Genomic DNA, 17,705 nt, shown 5'->3' on the forward strand with positions numbered 1-17,705 from the left:
ACAGGATTGGGTCATATAATTTCTATTAATATTGTAAGAAAACATATTTCCATTCTTTGATTAAACTTAATTTGAGTCACTTTTTAGGAGTTTTAAGGAAAAAATGTTCAAGTTTAACATTTTTTAAAGAGAAAAGTATCACATTACGAACCATTTGTATGAAAAAAATCTATGAGTTTAAAGCACAGCAGTTCTGTCATTCTTGCAAATACAGAAGGTTGACATTTAAGAGAAAATGATCTGAGAAGCCTTTAATGTTTATTTTGGGCGGCCGGAGGGGGGGTGGGGGGGGAGTTAGGCTTGCATAGGAGAGTTATGGATTACTATCTATTCAATTATCAATAAAGAATATGAAATTTAAAATTACTAAAAGTAATTTTTGAAAACAAAAGAAATAATCACACTACAGGCGCCAAGTTTTAGAACAGAACTAATCTGTTTGGTCCAAATATGTACCTGAAAACAGGATAATAAATTTAATACAACCTAAAATTTTACCAGCAGGCATTCTATAAATTAACTAAAATTGTACCTACGGGAGCTTTCAAAGGGGGTAGTTCAAAGCACTCTAGGGAACTTTTAGTGCATGGCAGCAGGGTCCATGGGACAATAGGCTAGTACAGGGTAGATTTACATCCCAGCTTGTTGTGAACTAAGTGCTTGTTTAGACAAGCCCTACGTGATTATTATTAGATACCTCATAGTATAAAGCAAAACTAATACCAAACTTACCCATCAAATGCGTGGAGTTCACATTCCTTTAGCAATGAGAGAGCATGTCCTTCATATTCAGTTACTATGAAAGATATTTTAATAATTAAAATACTGAAAGTTTTAAGAACTAACTTCAAACAACTTTTTTTTATCACTCTATGAAAATAAAGTAATAAGTCAGAATTTATTTTTGCTTATATTTTGATCATTAAATGCATTAAAAGTATTAAATGGCTTGAAAGTTTAACAACTTTATAAACAAAAAGGTCAAAATCATACTCTATTACATAAATTATTTGGTGGTGTCTAATACATAGCCAGTTTCTAATTTAAAGCTGGTGTTTTCAGATTCATAGGATGAGCAATATTTGTTCACAGGTCAAAAATACAAGTTTCTTTAATGGCACATTTGGCATATTATCGGAAAAGTTCAAGTCTATCATCAGATAGAAGTAAATTATCTAAATACTAACCACATTCAATTGACCATGTTAGAATATGCAAGCTGCTTAACTAAGAATCTGAGTTAAACATAGGAATATGAAATAAAATCAAATACCAGTGACGACAGAATATAACACAAAGAGCAAGGTGGCACAAGTATACACCAGAGTCTGGTAGCCTCTGGAGGAAATGAATCTGTCACTCTATATTGCTGTCTCTGTGATTGTTGATGCCCTGTGTAGTACTGAAAATGCCAATGAAGACAGGATAAACTAGTATACTACAGATGGCACAAAGAATCATAACCACATTTAGCATTTTCCAGGGCAGCTTTGCCAGAAGAGACAGCCCAGCTGCATCCACCCATCAAAGATTTCTGCTGACTGACATGACACTTGCAGATGGATTTTTTGTGTAAGAATGTGCATCATGATATGCAAGATTACATTAATCTTTCATGCTTGTCTGTCCCTGGTGCTAGTACAGTTCAAGCTTTTTCTTCAGTGTTTCTGGATATTGCTAAAATTATTAGTTTTGGTGTCTAAAATAATGATTCCATATCCACAGTATTATCTACCCCAACATTATAATATTTCTATTGACCACTCAGATGCTGCTGACACGAATGGAAAGCTTCGAACTAATAAGTATATTTAATATTTGTACTCGTCAATATTTATTTAATTTGAAAGAGATATAGAAAGCGATGTAATTTGCAGTCATTAATTACATATTACAATACATTTTTCATAATAGTTACGACAACAGAATGAACATCTTCAGAGAACTATCATTCAGCATTGCTAATGAATTTCCACAGTAATAAGTTCCTGTAACTATAAACTAGGTTAGCATACCAGGGGAGAATTTGAAGCAGTATGCTATCTTGAAATCAAAGTTAGTGAATTACAATTTTGCTGCTGAAGCATATATATTGTTGCATGACCACAAACAGTTTTCTAGCATTGTTTACAATATTAGCTTCACAAGAAGTATTCTTAGGTGGATGAAAAGCTTAATATTAAGGCACTGGTGCATTCAGCTTCTTTGTTCTTCCAGGTGGGAATTTAAATCCCGTCAACAACAGCTATAGTACATAAAAAATAAAAGTGACTAACATAACACAGTTTGCAAATACATTGCTTTTGATGTGAGGATGTAAAAAAGGCTAAAACATTATATCATTAGTATTTCATGGTGATAAAAAAAATCCTCCTCTGCAACCATATGGTTGATAATGGGCTACACTAGAATTTTTTAAATGAACATTGCAACTTTTAAACAACTTATTATGACAGTACTGGGAAAAAATAAAAATGGTATGCTTGCTATGCTAAATTAGATTTTTTTCTTTTTTTTTCTTTTGATTTGTTAAAATGTACTCAGAGGCTTCTTAGTGTAATATACATCCATTCACAAGGAAATCAACTCACAAAGAGCTTACACAAAACACACACAGCACACACGACTCAATACATTCAAGCCACCTCTTTCAGTCAAACATATGGATGAATAAAAAGACCATGAAGCACACGCTGAAGAATGAGAAATTTTGTTTATTGTTGAACCAGTGAGGGAAGTGAATTTCAGCGCTAGTGTCCCTTTCTAAGAACACAGTTCTCTTTTCCCCCTCTAGGGTTCAAATCAGGGAACAATATGCAAACCCTGCCGGTCTCAACTCTCGTGATGATGCATAAAGAGGAGAATTTCCAAGATACCTAAAAGCTTAATCAAACCACTTATGGAAGTGGTTTAAGATTTAAAGATGCAGTGTACCAAGAAAAGAATACCTAATCACTATCAAGAACCAAAAGCTGTGGAACACTGTTCATAAGGAAACTACACATGCCTCTGAACTCATTAGCTGTCATGTGATATTGCTCTTCTTCGGTGAACTTTACTAAGAGTGCATCTGAGCAAACTAATCACTGGATCATGCAGCAAAACCTAGATTTGATGCCTGACGGCTCCCCAACATTCAGCTCCTATTTTAAAGCACATATTCATAGTTAGCAGAGCCCCATAACTCAAGTAGCCCACAAGAAACTAAGGGTTCAAGAACAACCCCTACAACTAAGATAAAAGCAAAAAAAGACAGTGAGCAAATCGTTTTGGCCTTTCAATATGTGGGACAGTTCAGCATGACATGTATAAATACTGGGTCCTTAGCCACAGACTAAACCCAATAGGATTACAACTGCTAATGTAGAGCAACAGATTAACTGGTGCTAATACTTGGAGAAAAAAAGCTAAAGTCCTTGGACAAACTTTATTTACTTTACAATCAATAACAAGTGCAAGTTTTCAGTTGTATTGGACTCTCAACTACCCTCTGGGGGCCCTAAGTAGGAATATTTTTTCCCCCGCCCCCAACACATACTTGTCATTGCAAGTAAAAGGGGCTTGAGCTGCTTGAGGCCCTAAGCAATTGCTTAGTCTGCTTATGCCTAGCGCTGGCTCTGACTCTCAGTACATAGGTTTCTTACTATGTAATTTTATACAAGTCCTACCAATGTGTTATTTTACAGTTTGCTCTGCACCTAAACGTTATAACAATGTATCAATTTTAAATGATTTGACACTATAATACTAACCTTTCCCAGAAAAGGCTGATAAAGAAAAGAGTAAGATAATGAGCAGTGGTATATGTTACATTGCAATTTACTCATTTACCTATATCACATTCTCAAGCATGTGTGTGATATAGTAGCAAAGAGGTTAGTATCTCTCTCTCTCTCACACACACACACACAGATTCCTAAAAATACATTACTATATAACATACAGTAGTATTACTATATAAAATATATTACTACAGAAATTAGAATTAAAGGTAATCTCTGGTGTGCTATAATATATGGAAGAAAAACACTAATTTAATATTAGTATTATAAATAGCAAGGCATAAAATATCCAAATTTTTGAGGAAAGTTTTGTATTATCATTTTCCAATAGCAAAAATGTTGAATACCTACAGTTATAGGTATTGCCAGCTACTTTCCTGTATTCTGTTCTATACATCAGAACTCTCTACAACCATTCTGAAAAGATTATTAAAATATTTTGTATTGTTTGGGGGTGGGAGAGAAAACAAAAGATATATAAAAATATTATAATTTTTACTGTACTAACTAGCCACATTCTTATGTCACTTCAGAAGTTCATGTTCAGTGTATGACACTTTTGAACAATGCATTTTAAGTTTTAAAGATGAATGTATGTAGCTGTTAATTTACAATGAATTCAAACTGAATTCTTAGCATAGAGGATTCTTTGAAGATTTCAGAAAAAAATGTTTATTCTAAGTACCCAATATTACAGTATGTTTGTGAACTGTGGCATATAACCTTACTGCCTGACAAAATCCAAAGTCATTATTTGAAAGGACATTAACATTGCTATTAGTGAGGTACCTAAACTTCTGAAAAAGAGTACAAGTGAACACTACCAAAGCTTTTATTCATTCCCAATTAAAACTGTTTTAAATGTACAAATAAATGTGTATTTCTATACTAACATTTATAGAATTGTCATGTAATTTTCCCAGTTTACCTGTAGGAGGAGTGTTAGGCAACTAATAAACCTTGCAATGCCCTGGATATTGCCAAAGTAGAACTGCCTTCAGAATAATATGTTGAATGTTGTATCTGATGAAGTGAGCTGTAGCTCACGAAAGCTCATGCTCAAATAAACTGGTTAGTCTCTAAGGTGCCACAAGTACTCCTTTTCTTTTTGCGAATACAGACTAACACGGCTGTTACTCTGAAATATGTTGAATATGTTTTTAGTTAGTTCAGACAGCATTTTATATAATAAAAAAAATCAGAAAATAATTTAAAACTATTTTTTGTTAGTAAGAGAAACAGGTGGTTAATGTCATTACAACGATGCTTAGTTTAATTTCCTATTAACTATCTACAAAAGTTTTTATATAAACTTAGCTATTGGCAGGTTATTTGGTTTATAGAAAGAACTCCATTAGCTACTGCACAAACAGTGTTAACAGACAAATGATAATATTATCCTTTTAAAAAGTTAAAACATACCCTCCATTTATTTGCATTTTTTAAAAAAGCAACTGAGGCAACCAGCTAAATGAAAGACGGTTAGTCTTACTCGTGCACATTAAATGATTAAAAATATTCACAGTGACTCTTTATTATTGTCATACCTTGGTATTTCAGTATATCTGTTATAGATTATACAAATGTTAAATGATAAAACTTATATAAAGCTGGAGATTTTTTCCTTAAAATTTGAAACAAAGAAAAGTCAAAATGCTATTGTTAACTGACTCATTACCAGTATACAAGAAAATTAGTTTCTATTCATCTATGTGTGTTTCCATGTCTCACCTCCTATTTCTTTAGTTGAACTTATATTACAAACATTATTTTTAAAACATATACAAATATTGGCACTAACATCATACACAAACAGAACCACATTATTCTTCTATTATATTCTTTTGCCTAACTTTTCAGCCTGCTCCTATCAGTCTTGCATGTGCAATCTCAGTGAAATCATGGGACTACTCACATGAGTAACCACTGCCTGATAAGGCCATCTGTCTGTATTTTGTCTAATCTGGGGAGTGATCCTGTTTTCATTAACTTTAATAGGAGCAGGTTTGGGCCCTTAAATTGTAAGCTCTTTGGTGCAGTAACCTGTCCTTTTACATGTGCATAAGGTATGAAACATATTAATAGTGACATATTAAAAAGAATTAACATCTGAAAATGTAAAATTGTTTGGAGTATGAAACTTTTTAATCCCACCTGCCTGTAAATTTGCTCTCTTCTGACTGACAGCACAGATTCTGGGTTTCTCTCTCTCCCTTCTAGAACAAATAGGCAGAAAAAATGGCCGATCAGATTGATGGATTTTTACTCCCTGTAGCAGTGACTTCTCTACACTATCCATATGATTCCTTCTGAAATGAAATAAATCCAGTTAAGTTTCTGTATCTCCCTACTGTGGAAGAAATAAAACATCTCCTTTCCTTTCAGGAATCAAATCCCTTTATAGCACTATTTGTGCTGAATCAAATTTACAAGTAAATAGGATTAGAATTGTCCTTCCATGCCTGGACTTTCAACACCATACATATTGGGCTCTTAATAGTAATATCTTAGAAGACATCTGAGGAGGGAACAAACAGGAAACATGACTGACAACTATTTTGGGGGAATAACAGGAATTTGTCTACTGTTGTAGTTCCTCTGAAGCTATGCTTACCAGCCTATAATTGCCTGGATCACCTCTGGAGCTTTTTTAAAAATTGGCATCCAGTCATCTACTACAGAAGCTGATTTAAGTGATAGGTTTCAGAGTAGCAGCCGTGTTAGTCTGTATTCGCAAAAAGAAAAGGAGGACTTGTGGCACCTTAGAGACTAACAAATTTATTTAAGCATAAGCTTCCGTGAGCTACAGCTCACTTCATCGGAGCATCTGATTAAGTGAGCTGTAGCTCACGAAAGCTTATGCTTAAATATATTTGTTAGTCTCTAAGGTGCCACAAGTCCTCCTTTTCTTTTTGCATATACCACAGATAGTGGTTCTGCAATTTTATATTTGAGTTCCTTCAGAACTCTTAGATAAATATCATCTGGTCCTGATGACTTATTACTGTTTAATTTATCAATTTGTTCCAAAATCTCCTTTATTAACACCTCCATCTGGGACAGTTTCTCAGATCTGTCACCTAAAAAGAATGGTTCAGTTGTGGGAATCTCCCTCACATCCTCTGCAATTCGCCCTGGTCTACACTAGGACTTTAGGTCGAATTTAGCAGCGTTAAATCGATGTAAACCTGCATCCGTCCACACGATGAAGCCCTTTATTTCGACTTAAAGGGCTCTTAAAATCATTTTCCACCCCTGACAAGTGGATTAGCACTTAAATCAGCCTTGCCGGGTCGAATTTGGGGTACTGTGGACACAATTCGACGGTATTGGCCTCCGGGAGCTATCCCAGAGTGCTCCATTGTGACCACTCTGGACAGCGCTCTCAACTCAGATGCACTGGCCAGGTAGACAGGAAAAGAACTGCGAACTTTTGAATCTCATTTCCTGTTTGGCCAGCGTGGCAAGCTGCAGGTGACCATGCAGAGCTCATCAGCAGAGGTGACCATGATGGAGTCCCAGAATCGCAAAAGAGCTCCAGCATGGACTGAACGGGAGGTACGGGATCTGATCGCTGTATGGGGAGAGGAATCTGTGCTATCAGAACTCCGTTCCAGTTTTTGAAATGCCAAAACCTTTGTCAAAATCTCCCAGGGCATGAAGGACAGAGGCCATAACAGGGACCCAAAGCAGTGCCGCGTGAAACTTAAGGAGCTGAGGCAAGCCTACCAGAAAACCAGAGAGGCAAACAGCCGCTCCGGGTCAGAGCCCCAAACATGCCACTTCTATGATGAGCTGCATGCCATTTTAGGGGGTTCAGCCACCACTACCCCAGCCGTGTTGTTTGACTCCTTCAATGGAGATGGAGGTAACACGGAAGCAGGTTTTGGGGACGAAGAAGATGATGATGATGAGGTTGTAGATAGCTCACAGCAAGCAAGCGGAGAAACCGCTTTTCCCGACAGCCAGGAACTGTTTCTCACCCTGGACCTGGAGCCAGTACCCCCCGAACCCACCCAAGGCTGCCTCCTGGACCCGGCAGGCGGAGAAGGGACCTCCGGTGAGTGTACCTTTTAAAATACTATACTTGGTTTAACAGCAAGCATGTGAAAGGATTAATTTGCCCTGGCATTCGTGGCTCTCCTGGATGTACTCCCAAAGCCTTTGCAAAAGGTTTCTGGGGAGGGCAGCCTTATTGCGTCCTTCATGGTAGGACACTTTACCACTCCAGGCCAGTAACACGTACTCAGGAATCATTGTACAACAAAGCATTGCAGTGTATGTTTGCTGGCATTCAAACAACATCCGTTCTTTATCTCTCTGTGTTATCCTCAGGAGAGTGAGATATCATTCATGGTCACCTGGTTGAAATAGGATGCTTTTCTTCAGGGGACACTCAGAGGAGCCCGTTCCTGCTGGGCTGTTTGCCTGTGGCTAAACAGAAATGTTCCCCGCTGTTAGCCACAGGGAGGGGGGAGGATTGAGGGGGTAGCCACGCGGTGGGGGGAGGCAAAATGCGACCTTGTAACGAAAGCAAATGTGCTATGTATGTAATGTTAACAGCAAAGTTTACCCTGAAAGAGTGTAGCCACTGTTTTATAAAATGTGTCTTTTTAAATACCGCTGTCCCTTTTTTTTTCCTCCACCAGCTGCATGTGTTTCAATGATCACAGATCTTCTCCTTCCCAGAGGCTAGTGAAGATTAGAAAGAAAAAAAAAACGCACTCGTGATGAAATGTTCTCTGAGCTCATGCTGTCCTCCCACACTGACAGAACACAGAAGAATGCGTGGAGGCAAATAATGTCAGAGTGCAGGAAAGCACAAAATGACTGGGAGGAGAGGTGGCGGGCTGAAGAGAGCAAGTGGCTGGCTGAAGACAGGGCTGAAGCTCAAATGTGGCGGCAGCGTGATGAGAGGAGGCAGGATTCAATGCTGAGGCTGCTGGAGGATCAAACCAGTATGCTCCAGTGTATGGCTGAGCTGCAGCAAAGGCAGCTGGAGCACAGACTGCCACTACAGCCCCTGTGTAACCAACCGCCCTCCTCCCCAAGTTCCATAGCCTCCACACCCAGATGCCCAAGAACGCGGTGGGGGGGCCTCCAGCCAACCAGCCACTCCGCCACAGAGGATTGCCCAAAAAAAAGAAGGCTGGCATCCAATAAATTTTAAAGTTGTAAACTTTTAAAGTGTTGTGTGGCATTTTCCTTTCCTCCTCCACCACCCCTCCTGGGCTACCTTGGTAGTCATCCCCCTATTTGTGTGATGAATGAATAAAGAATGCATGAATGTGAAGCAACAATGACTTTATTGCCTCTGCAAGCGGTGATCGAAGGGAGGAGGGGAGGGTGGTTAGCTTACAGGGAAGTAGAGAGAACCAAGGGGCGGCAGGTTTCATCAAGGAGAAACAAACAGAACTTTCACACCGTAGCCTGGACAGTCATGAAACTGGTTTTCAAAGCTTCTCTGGTGCGTACCGCGCCCTCCTGTGCTCTTCTAACCGCCCTGGTGTGAGGCAATTTGCCTCAACCTCCCACCCCGCCATAAACGTCTCCCCCTTACTCTCACAGATATTGTGGAGCACACAGCAAGCAGTAATAACAATGGGAATATTGGTTTCGCTGAGGTCTAAGCAAGTCAGTAAACTGTGCCAGCGTGCCAAATGCACATTCTACCACCATTCTGCACTTGCTCAGCCTGTAGTTGAACAGCTCCTGACTACTGTCCAGGCTGCTTCATGAGCCATGGCATTAAGGGGTAGGCTGGGTCCCCAAGGATACATATAGGCATTTCAACATCCCCAACAGTTATTTTCTGGTCTGGGAATAAAGTCCCTTCCTGCAGCTTTTGAAACAGACCAGAGTTCCTGAAGATGCGAGCGTCATGTACCTCTCCTGGCTATCCCACGTTGATGTTGGTGAAATGTCCCTTGTGATCCACCAGAGCTTGCAGCACTATTGAAAAGTACCCCTTGCGGTTTATGTACTCGCAGGCTTGGTGCTCCGGTGCCAAGATAGGGATATGGGTTCCGTCTATGGCCCCACCCAGTTAGGGAATCCCATTGCAGCAAAGCCATCTACTATGACCTGCACATTTCCCAGGGTCACTACCCTTGATATCAGCAGATCTTTTATTGCGTGGGCTACTTGCATCACAGCAGCCCCCACAGTAGATTTGCCCACTCCAAATTGATTCCCAACTGACCGGTAGCTGTCTGGCGTTGCAAGCTTCCACAGGGCTATCGCCACTCGCTTCTCAACTGTGAGGGCTGCTCTCATCTTGGTATTCATGCGCTTCAGGGCAGGGGAAAGCAAGTCACAAAGTTCCATGAAAGTGCCCTTACGCATGCGAAAGTTTTGCAGCCACTGGGAATCATCCCAGACCTGCAACACTATGTGGTCCCACCAGTCTGTGCTTGTTTCCTGAGCCCAGAATCGGCGTTCCACAGTATGAACCTGCCCCATTAGCACCATGATGCATACATTGGCAGGGCCCATGCTTTCAGAGAAATCTGTGTCCATGTCCTGATCACTCACGCGACTGCGCTGACGTCACCTACTCGCCCGGTATCGCTCTGCCAGGTTCTGGTGCTGCATATACTGCTGGATAATGCGTGTGGTATTTAATGTGCTCCTAACTGCCAAAGTGAGCTGAGTGGCCTCCATGCTTGCCTTGGTATGGTGTCCGCACAGAAAAAAGGCGCAGAACGATTGCCTGCCATGGCTCTGATGGAGGGAGGAGCGACTGATGACACGGCTTACAGGGTTGGCTTCAGGGAGCTAAAATCAACAAAGGGGATGGCTTTACATCAAGGAGTATTTCAGGCAGGACTTCACGGAGGGTTCCAATAAGAAATGGTGCACCTAAGTTATTGTTCTTATTGGAACAAGGAGGTTAGTCTGGCCTCTGATTGATACATGGCTAGATTTACCTCGCTGCACCTTCTCTGTGAGTGACTGCAGTGTGACCTAGAGGAATGAGTCCCCTAGATGGGGGGTGTGGGGGGGGAAGCAATGAGTACAAAACAAATCTGGTCTATTTCTTGTTTTGATCCACTCCATCTATCTTTTACATCTTTGGCTGGCAGCAGACGGTGCAGAAGGACTGCATGCCATCCACATCTCAGGGCTGCTCGGCAGAAGATGGTACAATACGACTGCTAGCCATCCTCATCTCTTGCCTGCCTGGCAGAAGATGGTACAATACGACTGCTAGCAATCCATATCGCCTGCCTGCTCACCATAAGATGGTTCAATAGGACTGACTGCAGGACTAAAGAGAATGACTTGATCAAGTCACTCCAAATTTAGTCCCTGCACCCATGTCTGCCCAGGGGCTCCTGGCCGACGTGGCCAGGAGCACCTCGGACATGACGAGGACGGCTACCAGTCCTATTGCACCGTCTGCTGCCACAAGGCAAGGGGTTGCTGCTACTGTGTAGCAATGCAGTACCGCGTCTGCCAGCACCCAGAAGACATATGGTGACGGTTACCTGAGTGGGCTCCATGCTTGCCGTGGTATGTCGTCTGCACAGGTAACTCAGGAAAAAAGGCGCGAAACGATTGTCTGCCCTTGCTTTCACGGAAGGAGGGAGGGAACGGGGGCCTGACGATATGTACCCAGAACCACCCGCGACAATGTTTTAGCCCCATCAGGCATTGGGATCTCAACCCAGAATTCCAATGGGCAGCGGAGACTGCGGGAACTGTGGGATAGCTACCCTCAGTGCAACACTCCGGAAGTCGACTCTAGCCTCGGTACTGTGAAAGCACTCCGCCGAGTTAATGCACTTAATGCACTTACAGCATTTTCTGTGGGGACACACACACTCGAATATATAAAACCGATTTCTAAAAAAACGACTTCTATAAATTCAACCTAATTTCGTAGTGTAGACATACCCAAAGACTGATGCACAGAATTCATTTAGCTTCTTTGCAATGGCTTTGTCTTCCCTGAGTGCTTCTTTAGCACCTCAATTATGCAGTGGCCTCACTGATTGTTTGGCAGACTTCCTGCTTCTGCTGTACTTTAAAAAAAACTGCAGTTAGTTTTTGAGTCTTTTGCTAGTTGCTCTTCAAATTCTTTTTTTGGCCTGCCTAATTATACTTTTACAATTCACTTGCCAGAGTTTATGCTCCTTTATATCTTCCTTGGTAGGACCTGACTTCAAATTTTTAAAGGATGCCTTTTTTCCCCTAACCACCTTTTTACTCTGTTCTTTAGCCATTGTGGCATTCTTTGATCCTCTTACTAATTTTTAAATTTGGGATAAACATTTAATTTGAGCCTCTGTTGTGGTTTCCATGCAGCTTGCAGGCATTTCACCTTTGTGACTGTTCCTTTTAATTTCTGTTTAACTAGCTTCCTCATTTTTCTTTAGTTACCCTTTCTGAAGTTAAATGCTACTTTGGTGGGCTTCTTTGGTATTTCCCCCCTCCCTGCCCCACAAGATATTAAATTTAATTATATTATGGTTACTATTACCTAGTGGTTCATCTATACCCACCTCTTGGACCAGATCCTGTGCTCCACTTAGGACTAAATCTAGAATTCCAGGACTAGCCACTGCAAGAAGCAGTCATTAATGGTGTCTAGAAACTTTATTTCTGCATCCCTAGCACGTGTCTCAGGACAGAAGTTAGATATAGTCAAAGGTTGTCTGAAAAGGAACTACAACAGGTATGACAACCTGTTTTTATGGAAAAGTAGGTAAAGAGACAAGTGAGAAAGCTATGTTTTCCCTAGCCCTCCAGACATATGTGACAGTCAGTAGAAAAAGGAAAAAACTAAACTAATTCAGGTGAAATCCTGGTCTTAATGAAGTCAAGGGCAAAACTTCCCAAATATATTGTTTCCACACAGCCATGCTACAGAAATCAAGTACATAGTCAAAAAGTAAACTTATTGAGCAATAACTGGCAATTAGGGAGCAGGTGCAATTCTCTCAAGACTTACATTCCATAGCTCAAGGGTGTAACCTAGATTGAACTCTTTGGGGCAAAGACCATTTTTTTAATAAGTGCACAGAACCTCTACAATGGGGCCGAGATGCTGACTGGAACCTTGGATGCTATACAAATAATAAATACTTCTCTCACTAACAATTCTTAGTTCCTCTCTACTTTATAGAAAACATATTTGTAGATGGATTTAGAAGTACTGGTATCCTGAAAAAATATTCAAATAATTTTTCAGAGACTTAGTATAAAGAATCAAACTTCCTAGATCCAGTACAACAGGGGTCGGCAACCGGCGGCACACGAGCCAATTTTTACTGGCACACTGCTGCCAGCTGGGGTCCTGGCCGCCGGACCTGCTCAGCCTGCTGCCGGCCTGAGTGAACATAACCCCTGGTCAGCAGCAGGCTGAGCGCGGCCGGTGGCTGGGACCCTGGCTGGCAGGAGCCAGTGGCCAGAAACCCAGACCGGCGGCAGTTCTGTCTGCCAGCCCCACTCAGCCCGCTGACGGGCGAAGTGAATGGAACCCCCTGGCTGGCAGGAGCCGGGTGAACCACTGCCAGTCTGGGGTTCTGTCCGCTACCCAGCTGAACCCACTGACAGTCTGGGGTTCCAGCCACCAGCCCCTTGCCAGCCTGCTGCTGGCCTGGGATACCAGCGGCCAGCCCAGCTCACCTCGCTGCTGGTCTGGGCTTCCAGCCGCCCGGCCTGGGGTTCCAGCCACCCAGCCCTTTGCCAGCCTCCGGCCCTGCTCAGCCCTCCTGCCAGCTTGAGGTACCGGCAGCCAGCCCAGGGCTGTGCTCCTGGCCTGGGCCCAGCGCTCTGCAGCCCTTATCAAAAATTACACTACAATTAGCTTAAAAACTTGAAAACTTTGTATATTACAGTAATCGTTAAAAATGTATAATGTTAATAAACACATAGGTTTGATGAAACAAAGTAGTTGCACTTATGTGCCTGTGCTTAATTTGTGTTTTTCATGATTTACCTTCTAAAAACATCTTGCATGTCTCGCACCCCCAGAAAGGGCATCTTGCACCCTAGATTAAGAACCACTGCACTAAACTGATAATATCTGCATTTTAATTTAATTTTAAATGAAGCTTCTTAAACATTTTGAAAACCTTGTTTACTTTACATACAACAATAGATTAGTTCTATAATATAGATTTATAAAGAGAGACCTTCTAAAAATGTTAAAATGTATTACCGGCACGTGAAACCGTAAATTAGAGTGAATAAATGAAGACTCAGCACACCACTTCTGAAAGGTTGCCGACCCCTGCAATACAGGGTGGTTACAAATTAATTTAACCAGTTTCAGCAAACCTTCATTGATTTGGAGTGCTACTTTCTCTTGTAGCTCCAAGACATCAGATAATTTATGCATCTAACTGGGTAAAGCTACAAGCTACTCCATCCACTCTGTCCTGGAAGTCTTTGTGTCAGCTGGAAAAGAAGAGAAAGCTTCAAGACAACTACCGCAAGGGATGAAGCAGAGGGGTCACTATGACTGGTTTCTCCTCTTCCTGAGAGTGCATCCGATTCTAAATCAGGTAGTACCTCCTATCTAGAGGACTCAGGTGGAGGAGGCTAAAGAATCTCCACAGGATCCTTCATCTTCTTTGAGGAGACTTCCCGGGAGGACACCTGTGCCTCTTTTCACTACCTTTCACTAAGAGACCACCGATGCAGAAGGCAGAGGATCATAGGGCCTCAATCTACAATACTTACACAAAAATATATTATGGATCTGTACAAGGAGATACCTGAAGCACCAGATTTTTTCCTATATTATGAATCAGGCTCGCCGGGATGTGGAATTGCAGCAGTGTGGGATGAAATCAGCTTATCAGAGCTAAGAAGTCCACCACATTAAATTTGGATCCAGCAGCAACTGTATACATCCTAGATCCTTTGAGAAAGAGAGCTTGAGCCAGACCCTGGGTTCCTAATAGTATCAACACACTTATCCACACTCTGCTGAGGGGAAGATAATTCATAGAACATATTTGAAGGAACTAGTCTGACAAGTCCCCTGGCAGAAATAATTGAGGCTCTGCACAGATGACTGTTTCACATCATCCAACAGGGCTTCTACCAAGTCTCTGGAGAATGCTGGGTCAGGCGATTTGACTAGACAAGTCCAGCAAGCACCCCAGTGCAGACAAGTGATCTGACTACATCCAAGAAACCCTATAATTCTGAAAACTCCTAGGATTTGGAGATGCTTACCCCTCTGGGATACAGCCAGATCTAATGGCAATATCTTGCCAAATAACGGCTTTTTCTCCCCTGTGGCCTCTTGGAACTAATGGCTGAAACTATAAATCATTCTTTCCTTGACTTCATCTAAAGAACACTGATACCCTGAATGGAGTAATTTTCCTCAAGGCAGAAAAGGCACTCTTCATGCCTATCTGATGTAGGATATAATGCAGGGCAAGAGAAAAAACGTCATAAAATCTTTTTATTTGTTTAGACTTATGTGCAATATCTTGCACAACACCAAAAATGACCTAAATTTACCCCCAAATATTTGAGGAAACATTTGAAAAGTAAAAATAATAAAACAAACTTTTTGGCCTTCAAGCAAATACAACCTGCTCATCAGTGGGTGTCTATCCACTGGGCAGGACTGGCAGGAATATGGAAATGTAATAATGCAGCTTTTGCAGCATTAGTGTATGCTTGAAAACAATTTTGGAAAAAGTTACTACAGTACAGAAATTAAATTTGTGCTGGAAAAGTAATCAACACTTTAGCTAAGATTAAGATCCCAGGGTGCAGCCAGTTCAACCAGGCTAGAGACTGGAGAGAAATTCAGGGGACTGGGGAAGGAATCCTCTTCCCCACACAATGAAGTGCTTGCAGGAACACTCAGCAGAAGCTATTTTACCTCAATGCATCTAAAATCCCTTATGGGGGAGGAAGAATGGGAAGATCCACAGAGCAGCATGCCTCCCACCCCATGTACAGTACTTTATTGCAGAGGTGACTCATACATAAACAGTGTTCCATGCTATGTGGAATCTCTTTCTCCCCTAACCTCCCACACTTGTGAGGCTACAGAGAAGGGAACTGGATTTGCTCCATTGACTACAAAAAGGGGTTAGTACCTTCCGCATGGGAATAAAAACAGCCAAAAGGAGGAATGGATTATTATTATTATTATTTTTTTACATTTACATCCATGAATAAAAAACACAACCATCACAACTTGGGAAAGCCAGACCATAAACTCCTACATTATTTTGTGGTTTCAGATAATATCATGGTTCACACAATCTCTAATGTAGTAGTTTAAATCATCATCAGAAACTTCAATGGCATGAAGTTTAAATCATCATCAGAAACCTTACATAGCTTTGTAAATTCCCAGCAAATTTACATCTGTTCTGCTGATCAGGTTTGATCCAAATAGCAAGGATTTGAGTTAAAGCAAGAACAGCCTTGTGAAAGGAAAAGATTATACAGGAAGTTTAATAACTCAAGAAGAGTCCACAAATAAGAAACATACATCAGACCTATGTGAGATTCAAGCTTTCCTTTTTTAATAATCAAACTGCGATGTAAAAAAAACCCACACAAAGTGTAAAAATATTCCTAAAGTAGAAAAACTATACAAAATAAAATATAATCAATAAATAATGGAATTGCTAAAACTAAAGCCGTGAAATGAAATAAAACCAAATGAGTAATATTACATTTAATTCAATTCTCAATGCACTACTTGTACTTAAAGCCAATAAGGATTATCAGTAAATTCAGGTTGTCTTGGTTGCTTAAGTATCCGTTTTAAAAAAAGGATTAAATCATGTTCTAAAAGCAACTTACCTGTGACGTCAGTTTTGATGTCAGCAAGCTTAAAGAGAGGTGCAACTTGTTCGTAATAAACATGAGTAGCTTCTCTTTTATGACTGTTTGGGTTAACAAATACTTTTAGGGACTTTGGTCTATTTGGAAAGCCTAAAAAAAAAAAGCACAAAAGGTTTCAAGACAAATACCATTTGGATATTTTTACAGGTGAATCAAACTTTTTAAGCAAACATCCTTGAGATTACTGGGAAAGCTTTATGTTTTTTAAAAAACTAAACATATTAATAAAGTGTTTTTGACTTGGTTTGAGGGTAGTAGTTATAATAAACCTAGAGGCCCTTACTGTCTTCTTGAATGAGTGTGCTCATTATTTTAATCTGACCCTTAATCCTGGGGCCACTGAAGCTCTGACCTGCTTATTAGTCTACAGCTAAGAATAACCAGTCGGAACAAGTTAGTCACCACCACCTACATCATTATGTGCCAGTAACAGTGAGTCTGATTTTGAGCTGTAAAAACCGAGGACTGCTCCGTAGAGTAACTGTTTCTTTGGTAATTCTCTACAATGTATGATTTGAACAAATTCATAATGAATACTAAAGTAAATTAATATCTGTACATGCGTGCTCTCTAATAGAAATACCTACATACATATATGTGCTCTGTGCAGTACTGCCTTCAAGTGTAAATTCAGAAAACATGTAGTACAGTTTGTTATTCATCTGTAAGCTTGCATAAGGGTTCAAGAAGGTTGTGAGGGAACAGCATTAATACTAGCAGAGCTGCTGAACATAACGCTTTCAATATGAAAATGCCTTATGCTCAGTTGTGCTAAGTGAAAAAATTATCTCCAAAGCCAGAAAGAGACATAACTAAAATTTTACTTCTCACCCTAAATGGGACATAGTTCAATCCCTAAAGCCAGATACATCTTGCAATTGCTGATTAGGATCCCTGCCCGTTCTTCACTCACCTTACTTTGAAGATTGAAAAGGAATAACACAAAACATCTGAACACCCATCTGAACATTTGAATTTTAAAAGGTGCCTATACCATACTCTAAGAGATTCAACAAATACTAATAATAAAGCTATTTCAATATCAAGGAAAAAAAAGATATTTTTGCGTTGAAGACAATTAACTTT

General features: G+C 40.5%; 1 protein-coding gene across 1 annotated transcript in view; it reads right to left on the reverse strand.

The window, feature by feature from the left end:
* CERKL (CERK like autophagy regulator) overlaps nt 1-17,705 on the reverse strand; it is a 97,152-nt gene that overhangs the window by 23,724 nt on the left and 55,723 nt on the right. Inside the window, exons 3-4 of the mRNA XM_077830284.1 lie at nt 16,578-16,709; nt 733-796 (exon numbers count right to left, since the gene is read on the reverse strand). Of these exons, the coding sequence (XP_077686410.1) occupies nt 733-796; nt 16,578-16,709 (196 nt within the window). The remainder of the gene's footprint in view (nt 1-732; nt 797-16,577; nt 16,710-17,705) is intronic.

The sequence above is a fragment of the Eretmochelys imbricata genome, chromosome 11 (assembly GCF_965152235.1).
Source record: "Eretmochelys imbricata isolate rEreImb1 chromosome 11, rEreImb1.hap1, whole genome shotgun sequence".
Classification (NCBI taxonomy): Eukaryota; Metazoa; Chordata; order Testudines; family Cheloniidae; genus Eretmochelys; species Eretmochelys imbricata.